General features: G+C 39.1%; 1 protein-coding gene across 2 annotated transcripts in view; it reads left to right on the plus strand.

The window, feature by feature from the left end:
- LOC138982212 (uncharacterized transporter HI_0519-like) overlaps positions 1 to 7,880 on the plus strand; it is a 42,200-nt gene extending 34,320 nt beyond the window's left edge. For both annotated transcript variants that reach the window (XM_070355437.1, XM_070355436.1), the window contains exons 12-14: positions 1,644 to 1,761; positions 5,873 to 6,053; positions 6,930 to 7,880. In XM_070355437.1, coding sequence (XP_070211538.1) covers positions 1,644 to 1,761; positions 5,873 to 6,053; positions 6,930 to 6,946 — 316 coding nt within the window. In that variant the 3' untranslated portion in view covers positions 6,947 to 7,880. The remainder of the gene's footprint in view (positions 1 to 1,643; positions 1,762 to 5,872; positions 6,054 to 6,929) is intronic.
- The last annotated feature ends 6,902 nt before the right edge of the window (positions 7,881 to 14,782 follow it).

Here is a 14,782-nt window from a genome sequence, read left to right on the forward strand (position 1 = left end):
CCGAACGTTTTTTTCATTTTTTTGATAAATGTCTTTGATGACGTCATATCCGGCTTTTCGTGAAAGTTGAGGCGGCACTGTCACGCCCTCATTTTTCAACCAAATTGGTTGAAATTTTGGTCAAGTAATCTTCGACGAAGCCCGGACTTCGGTATTGCATTTCAGCTTGGTGGCTTAAAAATTAATTAATGACTTTGGTCATTAAAAATCTGAAAATTGTAAAAAAAAATAAAAATTTATAAAACGATCCAAATTTACGTTTATCTTATTCTCCATCATTTGCTGATTCCAAAAACATATAAATATGTTATATTCGGATTAAAAACAAGCTCTGAAAATTAAATATATAAAAATTATTATCAAATTTTTTTTTCGAAATCAATTTAAAAACACTTTCATCTTATTCCTTGTCGGTTCCTGATTCCAAAAATATATAGATATGATATGTTTGGATTAAAAACACGCTCAGAAAGTTAAAACGAAGAGAGGTACAGAAAAGCGTGCTATCCTTCTCAGCGCAACGAATACCCCGCTCTTCTTGTCAATTCCACGGGCACTGCCTTTGCCACGGGCGGTGGAGTGACGATGCTACGAGTATACGGTCTTGCTGCGTTGCGTTGCGTTCAGTTTCATTCTGTGAGTTCGACAGCTACTTGACTAAATATTGTATTTTCGCCTTACGCGACTTGTTTTTTTATTAAGATCTGATTTACGCAAATCTTTCTTTTGGTCTTGAAAGAGGGGTTCCACTGTTTTATATGAGAACATGTTCTCGATCTGTTACCTTGCCTACTAGGGCGCGTTTTTTGTTGTTGTGGTTGTTGTTGTTGTTGGAATTGCCATCGGTATGAATTGTTTTCTTTCAAATTCTTCATCAAGAATGTGTATGCCTGCTCGTGGCTGTTTGTATTTGTTGACACTAGTTACATTTTGAATTTATCAGCCTTGTATGTGTATTTTTTTGTCAACGCTCTTTTGCGATATTTTTCAAATATGTTTAGTCGTTTATTTAGTCCTCAACTTGTCTCCCTGTGTTTACCCGAGAAAGTCTTATCTACGCTGGCATGCATATCTCGGAGCACTACAAGAATACAATGATACATGCGTGGCGTGCAATAAAGGCTACGCGTGCCTCCAACAAAACAGACATGTAAAAAAGAAAAACAAAAAACAAAAAAAACAACAATCAAATGAATGAATCCAAAAACAAAGAGACTGCCAACGTTCCAAAATTCAGAATAGAAAACCCAAGAAAGGTAGGTTGTTGGAACGTTTGTTATTGACAAAACAATTCATTCACAAATATGTCGACCCAACGGTCTTTTAAGTGCACAGACAAACAATAACGAAAACTTATCTGGCTGATTTTTTTCTTCCGCCTGCCACGAAGATTGATTCGCTTGCGGCTTCGTGGCAGGCGGAAGAAAAAATCAGCCAGATAAGTTTTTGTTATTGTTTGTCTGTGCACTTAAAAGACCGTTGGGTCGATATATTTGTGAATGTATTGTTTTGTCAATAACAAACGTTCCAACAACCTACCTTTCTTTGTTTTTTTTAATCAAAGGAATGACTTTGGTCTGTTTTCATCCTTAAAATCTTATTAAAGAGCTTGAAATAATATATGGTATGTTTGTGGTTTGCAGCTATTTACGGAATTTTACGCTTGGTCTTCCAACAAATCCCACTGGCAACTATAGCTTTGTTGACGGTGGAGTCTTCCTGGCAGACATCAATCAAACCCTTGCAAAGGGACTCATGACAGTAAGTATATATACAAGCCATAGTAAAACCGCTTCTAAAGAAACAGAACTTGGATCACAACGAATTGAAAAACTATCGCCCTGTCTCCAACCTGTCCTTCCTGTCAAATTGAAAAGTTAGTCCTCTCAACTTTCAAGTCACATTTGCTTTTCAACCTCTTCCAGTCTGCCTACCGATCAGGACACAGCTTGAAACTGCTCTTCTGAAAGTTTTAAATGATCTTCTGCTCTCCCTTGACCAAAACAAAGTGACCGCTTTGACTCTTTTAGACCTGTCAGCAGCATTCGATACTATCGATCACAACATTCTTCTGAAACGTCTTGAGCATGTTTTTGGAATCCGTGACACCGCTCTTCAGTTCTTGACATCATACCTCTCTGATAGAATCCAAGTCATATCCGTGCATAACGTGAGCTCAGAACTTGCACCAGTCTTTTTCAGTGTGTCCCAGGGCTCAGTCCTTGGACCATTTCTGTTCGTCCTGTACACAGCACCGCATTCTGACGTAATTGAAAACAATTCTGTTCTCCATCATTATTTCGCGGATGATACTCAGTTACAAAAATCTGCCGCGCCACAGGACGTAAAGCTTTGTATGACAAGCAATAAATTACAGCTAAATTCCGACAAAACAGAAGCTATGCTAGTATGTTCCTCAAAGATGTACAGTGCCTTCCCTATTCCTGATTCTATTGTGGTTGATAACTCCAACGTCAAGTTTTCAAACTGTGCAAAAAAACCCTAGGTGTCATAATTGATGAACATTTGACTATGTCTCCTCTCGTCGTGAACATGATCCGCATTGCAAACTTTGAACTCAGGCGCATCAGCTCTATTCGCCACTTTCTTACTGCAAAAGCAACTCAGACCCTTATCTCTGCCTTTGTCTTGACACGTCTTGACAATTGCAATTCACTTCTTGTAGGCTGCCCACAGTACCTCTTGAATTAACTCCAAAAAGTCCAGAACAACGCTGCCCGTCTTGTCTTGAAGGTCAGCAAGAGAAATCACATCACTCCCCACCTGAGACAATTGCATTGGCTTCCAGTAGACGCACGTATCCAATACAAGGTATGTTGCCTGTGCTTTGGTGCGGTGTTGTCTACTGGTCCCGCATATATCTGTCAACTCCTCAAAATGTACAAGCCCAATCGACTCCTCCGCTCATCCTCAGACAGTCTCATCCTCTGTATCCCTAAAGTCTACACACAAGCTTATGACGAACGTACCTTCTCTGTTGCTGCCCCTCCCATCTGGAACAACATCCCACAAACTGTCCGTCATTCACAATTCCATCCTTCCTTTAAATCTGCCCTGAACACCTATATCTCTTCAAACAGCACCTTTAGTCAATGTTTGCTTCCTGAAATACACTCTTTTCCAGTTTGTTTGTTTGTTTAACGCCCAGCCGACCACGAAGGGCCATATCAGGACGGTATGCTTTGAAATTTAACGTGCGCCACACACAAAACAGAAGTCGCAGCACAGGCTTCATGTCTCACCCAGTCACATTATTCTGACACCGGACCAATCAGTCCTAGCACTAATCCCATAATGCCAGACGCCAGGCGGAGCAGCCACTAGATTGCCAATTTTAATGTCTTAGGTATGACCCGGCCGGGGTTCGAACCCACGACCTCCCGATCACGGGACGGACGCCTTACCACTAGGCCAACCGTGCCGGTCTCTTTTCCAGTACTGAATGAGTAATACTAAGGTTTTTAATTTTGAGTTTTTCTTGGACATGTTTTTGTCAGTATCCGTATATTTACATATACTATACGTATGTAGTAACTCGGTGAATCTTCGGTTCGGTACATGTATATTGTGGGGATAAGATTCTAGACCAAGATGGGTATGAGGGGATAGAAGCTTTATTAAACTGTATTAACTGTATTTCAATCGTGAGTGTGGTGTGTGTGTGTGTGTGTGTGTGTGTGTGTGTGTGTGTGTTCTGATGTCAAGTTTTTTTGCTATTGTACATCGCCGTGAGCTCTGGCGAGAAGGGGCGATTCATAAGTGTTCTTTATTATTATTAAAGTTATTGAGACATCCCAGTGCACTAAGGGATTTATAGAGCAAATCGAGAAAATTCATTATTGAACGAAGCGCATTAGCGCTGAGTTCAATAATTATGTTCGAGATTTGCTCTATAAATCCCTTAGTGCACTGGGATTGTTTCAATATTGATATTGTCGGTACCGCCAGAAAAAAAAGAAGATACAACACGCACATTTTGCTACGCGCATTTGAATAGGCATAACTGTGTGGTGAGGTCGTAGAAGATCTACTTTTGTGTGGGCTGTCTCAAGTGTGTCGTGCTTTCATCACACGCAAACTCTTGTTTTAATTTCTGTTGGTAAATTCCAGTGTAGCGTTAAGCTAAACAGTGATGATCTTTCAGAGAGACCTCATTTGAACTCGGAGAAAGGACTGTGTTCGTAGTAACTAAGAACACAGTCCCTTTCTCCGAGTTCAAATGAGGTCTCTCTGAAAGATCATCACTGTCGACCTTGGGGGTTAGTAACCCCCAAGGTCGACGGTTAGCACATTTTCAAAATAAATGTGGCATGTTTCTCGTGTGGTATCTTCACTCATCGGGGAGTCTGGTACTAAATATGAACGGTAAGAATGCTCTGAACCCTACACGTATTATATCCCCATCGTTTTATCGTTCACATTTGCCTAACATGTTAGTTTGCTGAGCGGGGTTTATGTCGTCTGCCAGGCTAGGGCAATCGAACCACTGCAAACAAAAATTGCTCGTCACGTTGCACTGAGTCTGCACGCATGAGGCAGGCTGGTAATAAGTCTTATATATATATGGTACGGACGTTCTAAACCCTAAACGTTTTCGATTCCGATTGTTCTTGCCTTGAAATAATAATTCGGAAACCATTCATTTACTGAACTGATGCAGTCGTATTTCAGTGTAGTCTGCTACGTATAGGCCTATATCCAAATGCTGATCTAGCTGGTACGTTATCGGAATAACACTTGTGTTTTCTGTTAGTTGCTGGGAATTGTATACTAACTCATCATTTGGTAATGTGGATAATAAGTTACGGCATAATTATGAGAAGAATCTTCGCAAATCGAAACTGAAAAATTAGACACAGCGGGTTCTATTTTTAGATCAGTGGCAACTGTGGCACAGGCACATGCAATCTGTCAGAAAAAACCCACTTCTGCTTTAATTGAGAAGCAGGAAATTTATGGTATTTTGGTATTGTGGAGAATATAAGCTACATGTCATTAATTAATTCTGAGGATGAGAGTACAGTCTCGCTTAGGCAAAGGGCGGAAGAATACGCTCTGTGGAAAAGTTAGCGCACTCTTGGAGTGCGCTAACAGTTCAGTTAGCGCATCGCCATTAGCCAATCAACTGGTTCACATCAGTCATGTGACACCAGTACTTACTGACAATTATTATTATTATCATAATATATATACAAACACGCTGCAAACATGGGCATGTTAATGATTTGTCCCTGCTCAGGTCACATGTGCTCCTAATGTTGTCGAACAGGTCTAAGGAAAGTTATACAGAAGTACATTTACCCAGTAAAGTGCTGTCTGTTTCTCCTCAGCTTCACTTACTTTATTTGTATCCATTCCTGGACAATGATTTCACCATTACACATTTATCTTCTTCAATAAACAGGGTATTTATGTTCTTTTTATTTTTTTGAGTATTCAATGTACTGTTGTTGTTTTGTCTCTGAGTGAGGAGGGTGTTGTCCATCTCATCTGTCATTACTTTAGAAACACACTCCTATCTTATTATCAGCACTGACTAAGCATAAACTTCTCTCCACACGAATACTGCTGTCCTGCTGTCCCAAATACACAGTCAAACCTGCCCTCGCGACCACCTCTCGATAACGACCACGGATCTATTACGACCACCACCAAGCAAAACTAACGGTTTGTTAAAATTCACTTTACCTTTCCATAACGACTACCTGTTTATAAGGACCACTTTTGTTTGGTCCTTTTTGGTGGTCGTTGCAGACGTGTTTGACTGTATTCTCTTCGTATATCTCGCGTGTTTCTGAAATGAACCTTTGCCTTGCGCTTGCCTTCATCATCACCCATGTCTTCTCTCCAGGAGCGGTCCGTTGTGATATCAACCTACGCGCTGTGTGGCTTCTCCAACTTTGGCTCCATGGGTTTGATGCTGGGTACACTGGGAGGGATGGCCCCCAGCCGCCGCTCCGACATCTCGGAGCTTGTCTTCAGGGCCATGATAGCCGGCAACGTCGCTTGCTTCATGACTGCATGCATTGCTGGTAAGTGTATATTGGGCATGGCTGAGATACCAATTCATACAAATAATCATAATGTATAATACTTCTAGAGCGCATAAATCCAGGATTAACACTGCTCAGACCGCCAAATAAAGGCACAGTCCTTCCTGATAAAACAGTTCTGCTTAATATATCGCCAGGACGCTTAATTGGTGAAATGTACGATTTTGCGGAAATTCCTCTGTCGGTTTTTGTAGTAGGCTGTGGAAGAGTGGTATCCCTTGAAAGGGAGGCAACTGAAGTTGAGCGAAGCATAGCTCTGTGAGACTGAAAAACCAGTTGGCGAGTCAAAATTATGAGATTTATTCTACATGCTTTCGATAGAAACAGGCCGTTTGTGAAGTGTCCGCTCGATATGATACATATCTCTTCTGAAATCATGCAGCTCGGAGCTCACAGTTCACAGTGGTGTGTCTACTGGTTATTTTCAATGTCCTATATTATATATAGCCCAGCCTATCTCATCTTCAAGGTATTCAGCTCTTCAACAACCAATAAATCCTCATAAAGAGTTATTCCAAACATCGTCTATTTCAGCTTCACACAGAGCCACATGCATCGACTAACTTTATCTCAAAGTGCAAAGGGAACCAGGGTAGAATATTGAATTGTGGGGGGCTAGAAGACAGTTACTGTATTTGGCCCATGTATGCCAATGAGTAGGGGAAGTATCAAAAGTTATCTTAGACAAAAAAGCAACAGCATGTTAGTAAAACGTAAGCAAGAACGATAACAAGTAAGTAGCAAAAGCTAGTCTAGCTGTTAAAGTCCTGCTTCTCTTGCTTGTGATTTATGTTGGCTTAGTCAGGTTTCTGAAAATGATATTCAGTCGAATTTCTTTGCTTGTGATTTGTGCAGGTTTGTTGACAACATAGGACCCTTTTGGAAGCATTACAGAAAAAATACTCAATCATATGCCGAGGGGCAATCCCTTCATCCATAACCGGTGACCGATGATGTCCAGACATGGAGCTGCTGTTCTGCGATGGTGCACGTCAAGATGATTTGTGATAATCTCACAAATATAAGTTGAGACTTTTTGTGACGAGAATATCGACCGTGAAAGCATCATTAAAAAAAATGTTCTCGTGAAAGTGAAGTTTTTGAGATGTGATCATTTTCTGATTTTAACTTTACTTGTGAATCACTGCACCGTTTTGGAAATAAGTTATCATGCTCTGACTCTAAATTTGCTTGTGAATCACTAAATGGTAGAAACGAAAGCATGTTTCTAAAGCTTAAATTGAGAGCAAAATGACGCAAGTATGATTATGTGCAGTACCATACATTCCACGAGTGGTGCCCAAAACTAACAAAAAAAACGCCGAATTTTTGTTTTGAAACTTAACGACAATATATTACGGATTTGCTTGCATCTTCTACCTGGGAAATATACATGTGTGTGTGTGTGTGTGTGTGTGTGTGTGTGTGTGTGTGTGTGTGTGTGTGTGTGTGTGTGTGCTACTGAACCAATTTTGTAAAGAATGTCTAGACATTTGATATTTCTAAATTCAAATATAGTCTTATCATTTTTAAATCTTTATGAACAGCTGCGTAATTGTTTGAGAAGCTGTTGTGAAACCTGTGAAATGTATTGTGAAATTCTACAAATACAGTCTATTTCCTGCAGAATGCGTACGATTTGTTTGAATGACAGTGATTGAGGAAGAAGGTGAACGGTGGAATCCAGTGCCATTCAATTGTAGCTAATGTTTTTCATGCATTTAACAGTTTTAAAACAGTGTGTGTGTGTGTGTGTGTGTGTGTGTGTGTGTGTGTGTGTGTGTGTGTGTGTGTGTGTGTGTGTGTGTGAAACAAGATATAAGATACATTAAGAAATATTTGTATTGACGAGAGTAAGAGAGAGAGAGTGAGAGTTGTCAAATCAAATCAAATCAAATCAAATTTTACGAGAGTTGTGGCATAAGCAATATAAACGAGCCAGAGAGGGAATACTCTAATCTTATATACATATATATACACACGTAAAACATTTACAAAAGATAAACATACAAATAAAAAATAGAAATGCAGAAAAACTATTCACAGGACTATACACAGTACACAAATTCTTACGTTATGATCAAAATTGGGAATTTACAGATCATGTTTAATTAAAAAAAATGTGAATGTGTTATCAAATAGAATTTTAATATGATGAAACACTGATGGTATATGGACAGATAATATTATGATCAATATGAAAATAATCAAGACGAAGTCTTCCATCACTGTGATTTTTCGTAATATGACATTAAATGTATATGTAATGAGAGGAATACCCGGCTTCGCCGGGGTGAATCGCGAGACAGAGACAGACAGCGTGGCGGTTCATCACAATCACCTCTGCAGGCGAAGTCCTGTCAAACGGGATTGAGAATTTTAGAGCTTATTTCTTAGCCCTATATTATCTGCTGTGGCTTCTCACATGCCAGAACATACAGACAGACAAAAGCCGCTAGACCCCATCACAAACAGAACTCTATAATACATAGGTTTTTGCCTGCACACACACACAAACACACACACACACAGAGAAGCGGTATATATATATGCATATCTGTATCTATAAATATATAGAGATAGGTGAGAGTGTATTTTTCGCGTGGCTATAAATTGATTCGACTTTTTCACTTTGACAGTAAGAACAACTTACGGGTGCAAGGGAAGCGTTCTGGACAGCGCAGTGACATTCTAAAAATAGTCACTCTCAGAAACGGGAATTTGGGGTGAACGGCGCGGAGACAGACAGCGTGGCGGTTCACCACAATCACCTTTGAAAGGCGAAGTCCTGTCAAACGGGATTGAGAATTTTAGAGCTTATTTCTTAGCCCTATATTATCTGCTGTGGCTTCTCACATGCCAGAACATACAGACAGACAAAAGCCGCTAGACCCCATCACAAACAGAACTCTATAATACATAGGTTTTTGCCTACACACACACACAAACACACACACACACAGAGAAGCCGTATATATATATGCATATCTGTATCTATAAATATATAGAGATAGGTGAGAGTGTATTTTTCGCGTGGCTATAAATTGATTCGACCTTTTCACTTTGACAGTAAGAACAACTTACGGGTGCAAGGGAAGCGTTCTGGACAGCGCAGTGACATTCTAAAAATAAATAGTAACTTACAACTGAACGGGAAAGCCACACGAAGGAAGGGAGATAAACGCCAAACACTGGAGAAGATAAGGAAGAGTTACTTATAATGGTGAAATGAACACAAAAACGAACATGAGTTTAGCGCTGCGCGCTGAGAGCACGTGTTGAAATATCTCATCGATGATATTGTGTCCGGGGTGTAGCTGAATACGGTGTCCAAATTTGAAAAAGAACCACCGAGAACTTTGGCGTTGTGATGTGGTGTAGCGGCTATGGTGTGTCGGTATGGGGGCCCGGGTAAGCTGAGGTGGAACCAAAATAGCTGAGGTGGAACCAAAATCGGTTCCGCGCTGCGCGCTGAGAGCACGTGTTGAAATATCTCATCGACCAGGTTGTGTCCAGGGTGTACCTGAATATGATCACCAAATTTGAAACAGATCCATCGAGAACCTTGGCCGCGCATCGCGCACAGACAGACAGACACACAGACAGACACTAGTCGTATATATATATAGATGAGAGGTGTTTTTTGAAAGTATTGAGACTCGTTGGGACTCGAACTGATTCCGGGAGAGAATTCCACAAAACGCTGCCAGAATAAGCTAAACTTGATATAAAGAGATCTATCCGTGGAATAGGAACATTGAATTTTCGGTTTGGTTTGACTTAAAATTTTGTAATGAAAGCACGTGATGCATGGCCGGAAAGGATTTTGTGAAGGAGCACGCCTTTATTTGATTTAAATCTTTCTTTTAATGGCAACATCTTAAGTTTCTTATTATCGTCTAAAACGAGACTGGGTTGTGTAGACTATACAGTGGTTTTAAAATATTTGCACTGGCAGAGTCCCAGATGGTCGAACAATAATCCGTGATGGTTTGTATGTATGCACTAAAAAATAATAACATTGAGTGTGAAGGCCTGGCCAGGATCTGAAATGGTAGGCCGAAGTGTCCGGAGGAGTGTGCAAAAAAACAAAAAAAAAAAAAAACAAAAAAAAAAAAAAACAAAAAAAAACAAAAAAAAAAAAAAAAAAAACATTGAGTGTGGATCAAGAAAGTGTTTCATTCTGTTCAACAGATATATTTTCCTTGACATGGTTTTACACAACGACCTAACATGATGGGCCCAAGATAAATTATTATCGATATTGACTCCCAAAAATGTGTGACCTCCTACTTCCGCTATTGAGTCGTTGCCAAATAATAAGGATTGAGGATTATTCTTGACGTTTTGTCTTTTTTGCCTTGTTGTAATTAACATGTATTTGGTCTTTAGGGGGTGAAGAGACGTGGGTACGGGATGGGACAATTTTTGTGAAGCGCGGTAGTGCAGTCACCAGAGTGACCACCATGCGCAACCTGCTCGCTTTGATATAGGCAACCTAGATGCATTGTCTCAAGTTTCCTCACATAGTGCGATGCATTGTTTAGAATATATTATATGTATAGTGACTAAACGAGTATCTACAATATAGCCTATATACAATATATATAATATACAACATGCAGTAATGCATATTAAATATTCTGCGCTTCTATGTACTATGTACTACACACTATGTTGATGATGGTTTCATGAGTATAGTTAAGCCATGGCATGCACATCTTATGATAAGTTTAAACATTTATAAAACATGCAGTGAAAAACAAACAAACATCCTGCGCCACTTTGTACTCTTTTGATAATGGCTCAATGTGTACAATTGAGTTGTGGTATGCACACAATAGCGTAACATAAAAAATACTATGTCATATATCTCAAGTACACTGTACCTGATTCGATGACAAAAAAAACAAAAACAAAATTGATGATAAAATCATGTACCTATGAACCATGTACCCGTTGCACCCGTTGTGTCAAACAACTTTGCCTTTGCTCACTCGGTGCCTCGTTTCCTTTTGCCACCAGCTATTTGTGCACGTTTTCGCACGAGGACTGTTCACGTATTTTCACGTGTCTTTTAAGCTGGTCTGCGTGTCTCATCAGGTGTGCCACGCCTGCCCTAGTTTGTGCACGTATTAAAAGACCACAGGCCAAACGACAAAATTTAATGCGGTCAGCATTTTACCCTTTGTCTTGCATGTGAACATTAAATGTTGTCCAAGAGAGCAAGTGGCAGTACTTTCTCTTCTATTATCTCTGGTTGTTTTAGTTATTTTTTTAGTTATTTTCGAAATAGTTACCTTTGATTGATACCTTAGTTTACCCTATATTTTACATTAACACGCGAGACTGCGTGTCTAAATATTTTGTTTTCGATTGTTTTTGATTGTTGACTTTAACTGTCGACGTTGTTGATTGTGTGTCTGTTTGATTGTTGGTTTGTTTGCTTGTTGTAGTTTGTTGTTGTCCACAATGACTTCATGCCTGATGCAAAAGGATGGTAGTATTCTATTTTCAACCATGTGGAAGTCATTGTATGCGTGTGTGTGCGAGTGAGTGTGCGAGCGCGTGTGAGTACTGTTGTTAGTTTATCATTGGGTTTTTTTCCTTTGTTTTTTATATTTAGTCAAGTTTTGACTAAATATTTTAACATCGAGGGGGAATCGAAACGAGGGTCGTGGTGTATGTGCGTGTGTGTGTGTGTGTGTGTGTCTGTCTGTCTGTGTGTGTGTGTGTGTAGAGCGATTCAGACTAAACTATTGGACCGATCTTTATGAAATTTGACATGAGAGTTCCTGGGTATGAAATCCCCGAACGTTTTTTTCATTTTTTTGATAAATGTCTTTGATGACGTCATATCCGGCTTTTCGTGAAAGTTGAGGCGGCACTGTCACGCCCTCATTTTTCAACCAAATTGGTTGAAATTTTGGTCAAGTAATCTTCGACGAAGCCCGGACTTCGGTATTGCATTTCAGCTTGGTGGCTTAAAAATTAATTAATGACTTTGGTCATTAAAAATCTGAAAATTGTAAAAAAAAATCAAAATTTATAAAAACGATCCAAATTTACGTTTATCTTATTCTCCATCATTTGCTGATTCCAAAAACATATAAATATGTTATATTCGGATTAAAAACAAGCTCTGAAAATTAAATATATAAAAATTATTATCAAAATTAAATTGTCCAAATGAATTTAAAAACACTTTCATCTTATTCCTTGTCGGTTTCTGATTCCAAAAACATATAGATATGATATGTTTGGATTAAAAACACGCTCAGAAAGTTAAAACAAAGAGAGGTACAGAAAAGCATGCTATCCTTCTTAGCGCAACTACTACCCCGCTCTTCTTGTCAATTTCACTGCCTTTGCCATGAGCGGTGGACTGACGATGCTACGAGTATACGGTCTTGCTGAAAAATGGCATTGCGTTCAGTTTCATTCTGTGAGTTCGACAGCTACTTGACTAAATATTGTATTTTCGCCTTACGCGACTTGTTTCCTTTTATTGTTACATGCTTGTCTACCATAATTTACCATTTTGACATTATTTCAAATTTGTTATATTAAAATCGTCCGCCAAATTTCATTTGCTTTTAAGAGTACGCTCATAAGCCTAGCTTGTTGTGCTCCATGTTCCTTATTTCATGTATGCGGTAATAGTACCAATGGAATTTATTGAATAAACTTGTTTAAACCAAGGCTCATGTGGTTATACTCCGTCCAATTTATAAGATCATCTACTCTGTTTTGCAATGATGAATAAACTTGTCTAATTTTTTATCAGAAGTGTGTATGGTCGTATCATCAGCAAAGAGTTCACAATCATCATTAATACTAAACGGAAGATCGTTAATATTCCCGCAGTGGGGCACTGCGGTTATGAAATTAAAGGCCCCTCCTGTTTTTGGAACCGCAGGAGCTTTCTAGTTTGCTGTTAGGTAGATTTTTGGTTCCTCTTTCCTGTCATGCTCTCTTTTTCTTCATGAATTCTTTTCTTTTTTCTGCCTTCTTGCTCATTCACCTGTATTTTTTCCAAAAATCTCTTCTCTTGCCGCTTGTCTCGCGATTCATGTATAGTTTAATCTGTTAGTGTTCTGATGTAAGTCCAGCAGTAGATAGGTTAAGCCTATTTTAACATACTGGAAACTGGTAATCTTCCAGTAGGTATTAATTTAGTTTTACTAAAGCCTGCTGGGACACAAGTAATGGGTTAGTGCATTTGTAAACAGGAATCGCTTGACAAGTGGCCCCCTTCATCCCCCCCTTCCTCGTCCTGATATGGCTCTGCGTAGTCGGCTGGACGTTAAGCAACAAATAAACAAACAAACAAAAATCGTTAATATACAGGGAGAAGAAAAGTGGCCCAAGGGCAGAACCCTGGGGGACTCCATATAACACAGAGGCATAGGGTTTGGGGTGACAATCTATACTCAGCTAATTTTCTTAAAAGTAACTCATGATTAATGATGTCGAATGCTTTTGCAAAATCGACAAATAGGACACCACAGAAATCATTATTGTTAATGTTGCTAAGCAAGTTTTCAAGAAGGTTTATTAATGCTGTGTGGCACGAATGATTTTCTCTGAAACCTCACTGTAATTGGCAGGGTCAGAAGAATTACCTGATTTAAATAGCGGGATTACTTTTGCCTCCTTTAATTTGGCGGGAAAGTCAGACTGATTTGTCCAGGCACAAATTGTAAACATATGTCAGAGATTCTGCAATAAAAGGGGCAGACAACTTCAAAATGTTCCCATCAAGATTATCTAGACCACGAGTACGTATACCAGCTTGTTTTAAGCACACCAGATAATGGAAGACTTCGCTCACAGATAACAGGGGGATGTCTAAATTATGTGTAATATTTTTTGAAACACAAAACTGTTTAAACTTGTCCAGATTATTCTGTTTTGATCTATCATTTGTAATTATTTTTTCACAAGAGAAGTGAAATGAATGTTAAGATCATCAGCAGGTACATCAATGACAGAAGATTTTACGGTTTCTTTACGTGTTAACTGGTTGATTACTTTCCAGATGGCTTTTGAGTGTTTTTTTCGTATTTGATGCAGCGAGCTCACGGTAATAGCTTCTGTGAGCAGCACGTTTTATGGACGTTACTTCGTTTCTCTAGTTTCTGTACTCTTCTTCTTTGCCATTACGTTTAAGAAAATCGCAGTAATTTTATGAACAAGTTGTACCATAATTTAAATGCTTCATCGGGGTCAGTATGATTATAAATTATTGAACAATCTGTACAACTTAAATCAGAAAGGAATGATTCTTTATCAAGTTTTGAAAATAGCCTTTATGTTATAAATTTATGCTTTCGTTTGGGGATTCTAACCCCTTTTTTCGATCATGTTAGGCATACTGGAAAGTGATCACAACAACCAATACTTGGAACTGAGGTTTCAATAATGTTAGCTCGGGTTGACACACAGATATGGTCTATAAGCGTAGATGAGGTAGCTGTAACTCTTGTTGGAATCGTTAACAATGTTGTAAATTATGAAAGGATAACTTTTCCATCCAGCACTTGTTGGGTTTTAGGAGATCAAGATTAAAATCACCCAAAAGTATAATTTCTTTGGATTCAAGGCTGACAGCGTCCATCATGTTATCAAAATTATCAAACCAGTTAACATGTTCAGCTGGATTCCTGTAGCAGAAACCGGTCAAGACTGGTGTTGATTTACGCAAT

The sequence above is a fragment of the Littorina saxatilis genome, linkage group LG12, assembly GCF_037325665.1.
Source record: "Littorina saxatilis isolate snail1 linkage group LG12, US_GU_Lsax_2.0, whole genome shotgun sequence".
Taxonomy (NCBI): Eukaryota; Metazoa; Mollusca; class Gastropoda; order Littorinimorpha; family Littorinidae; genus Littorina; species Littorina saxatilis.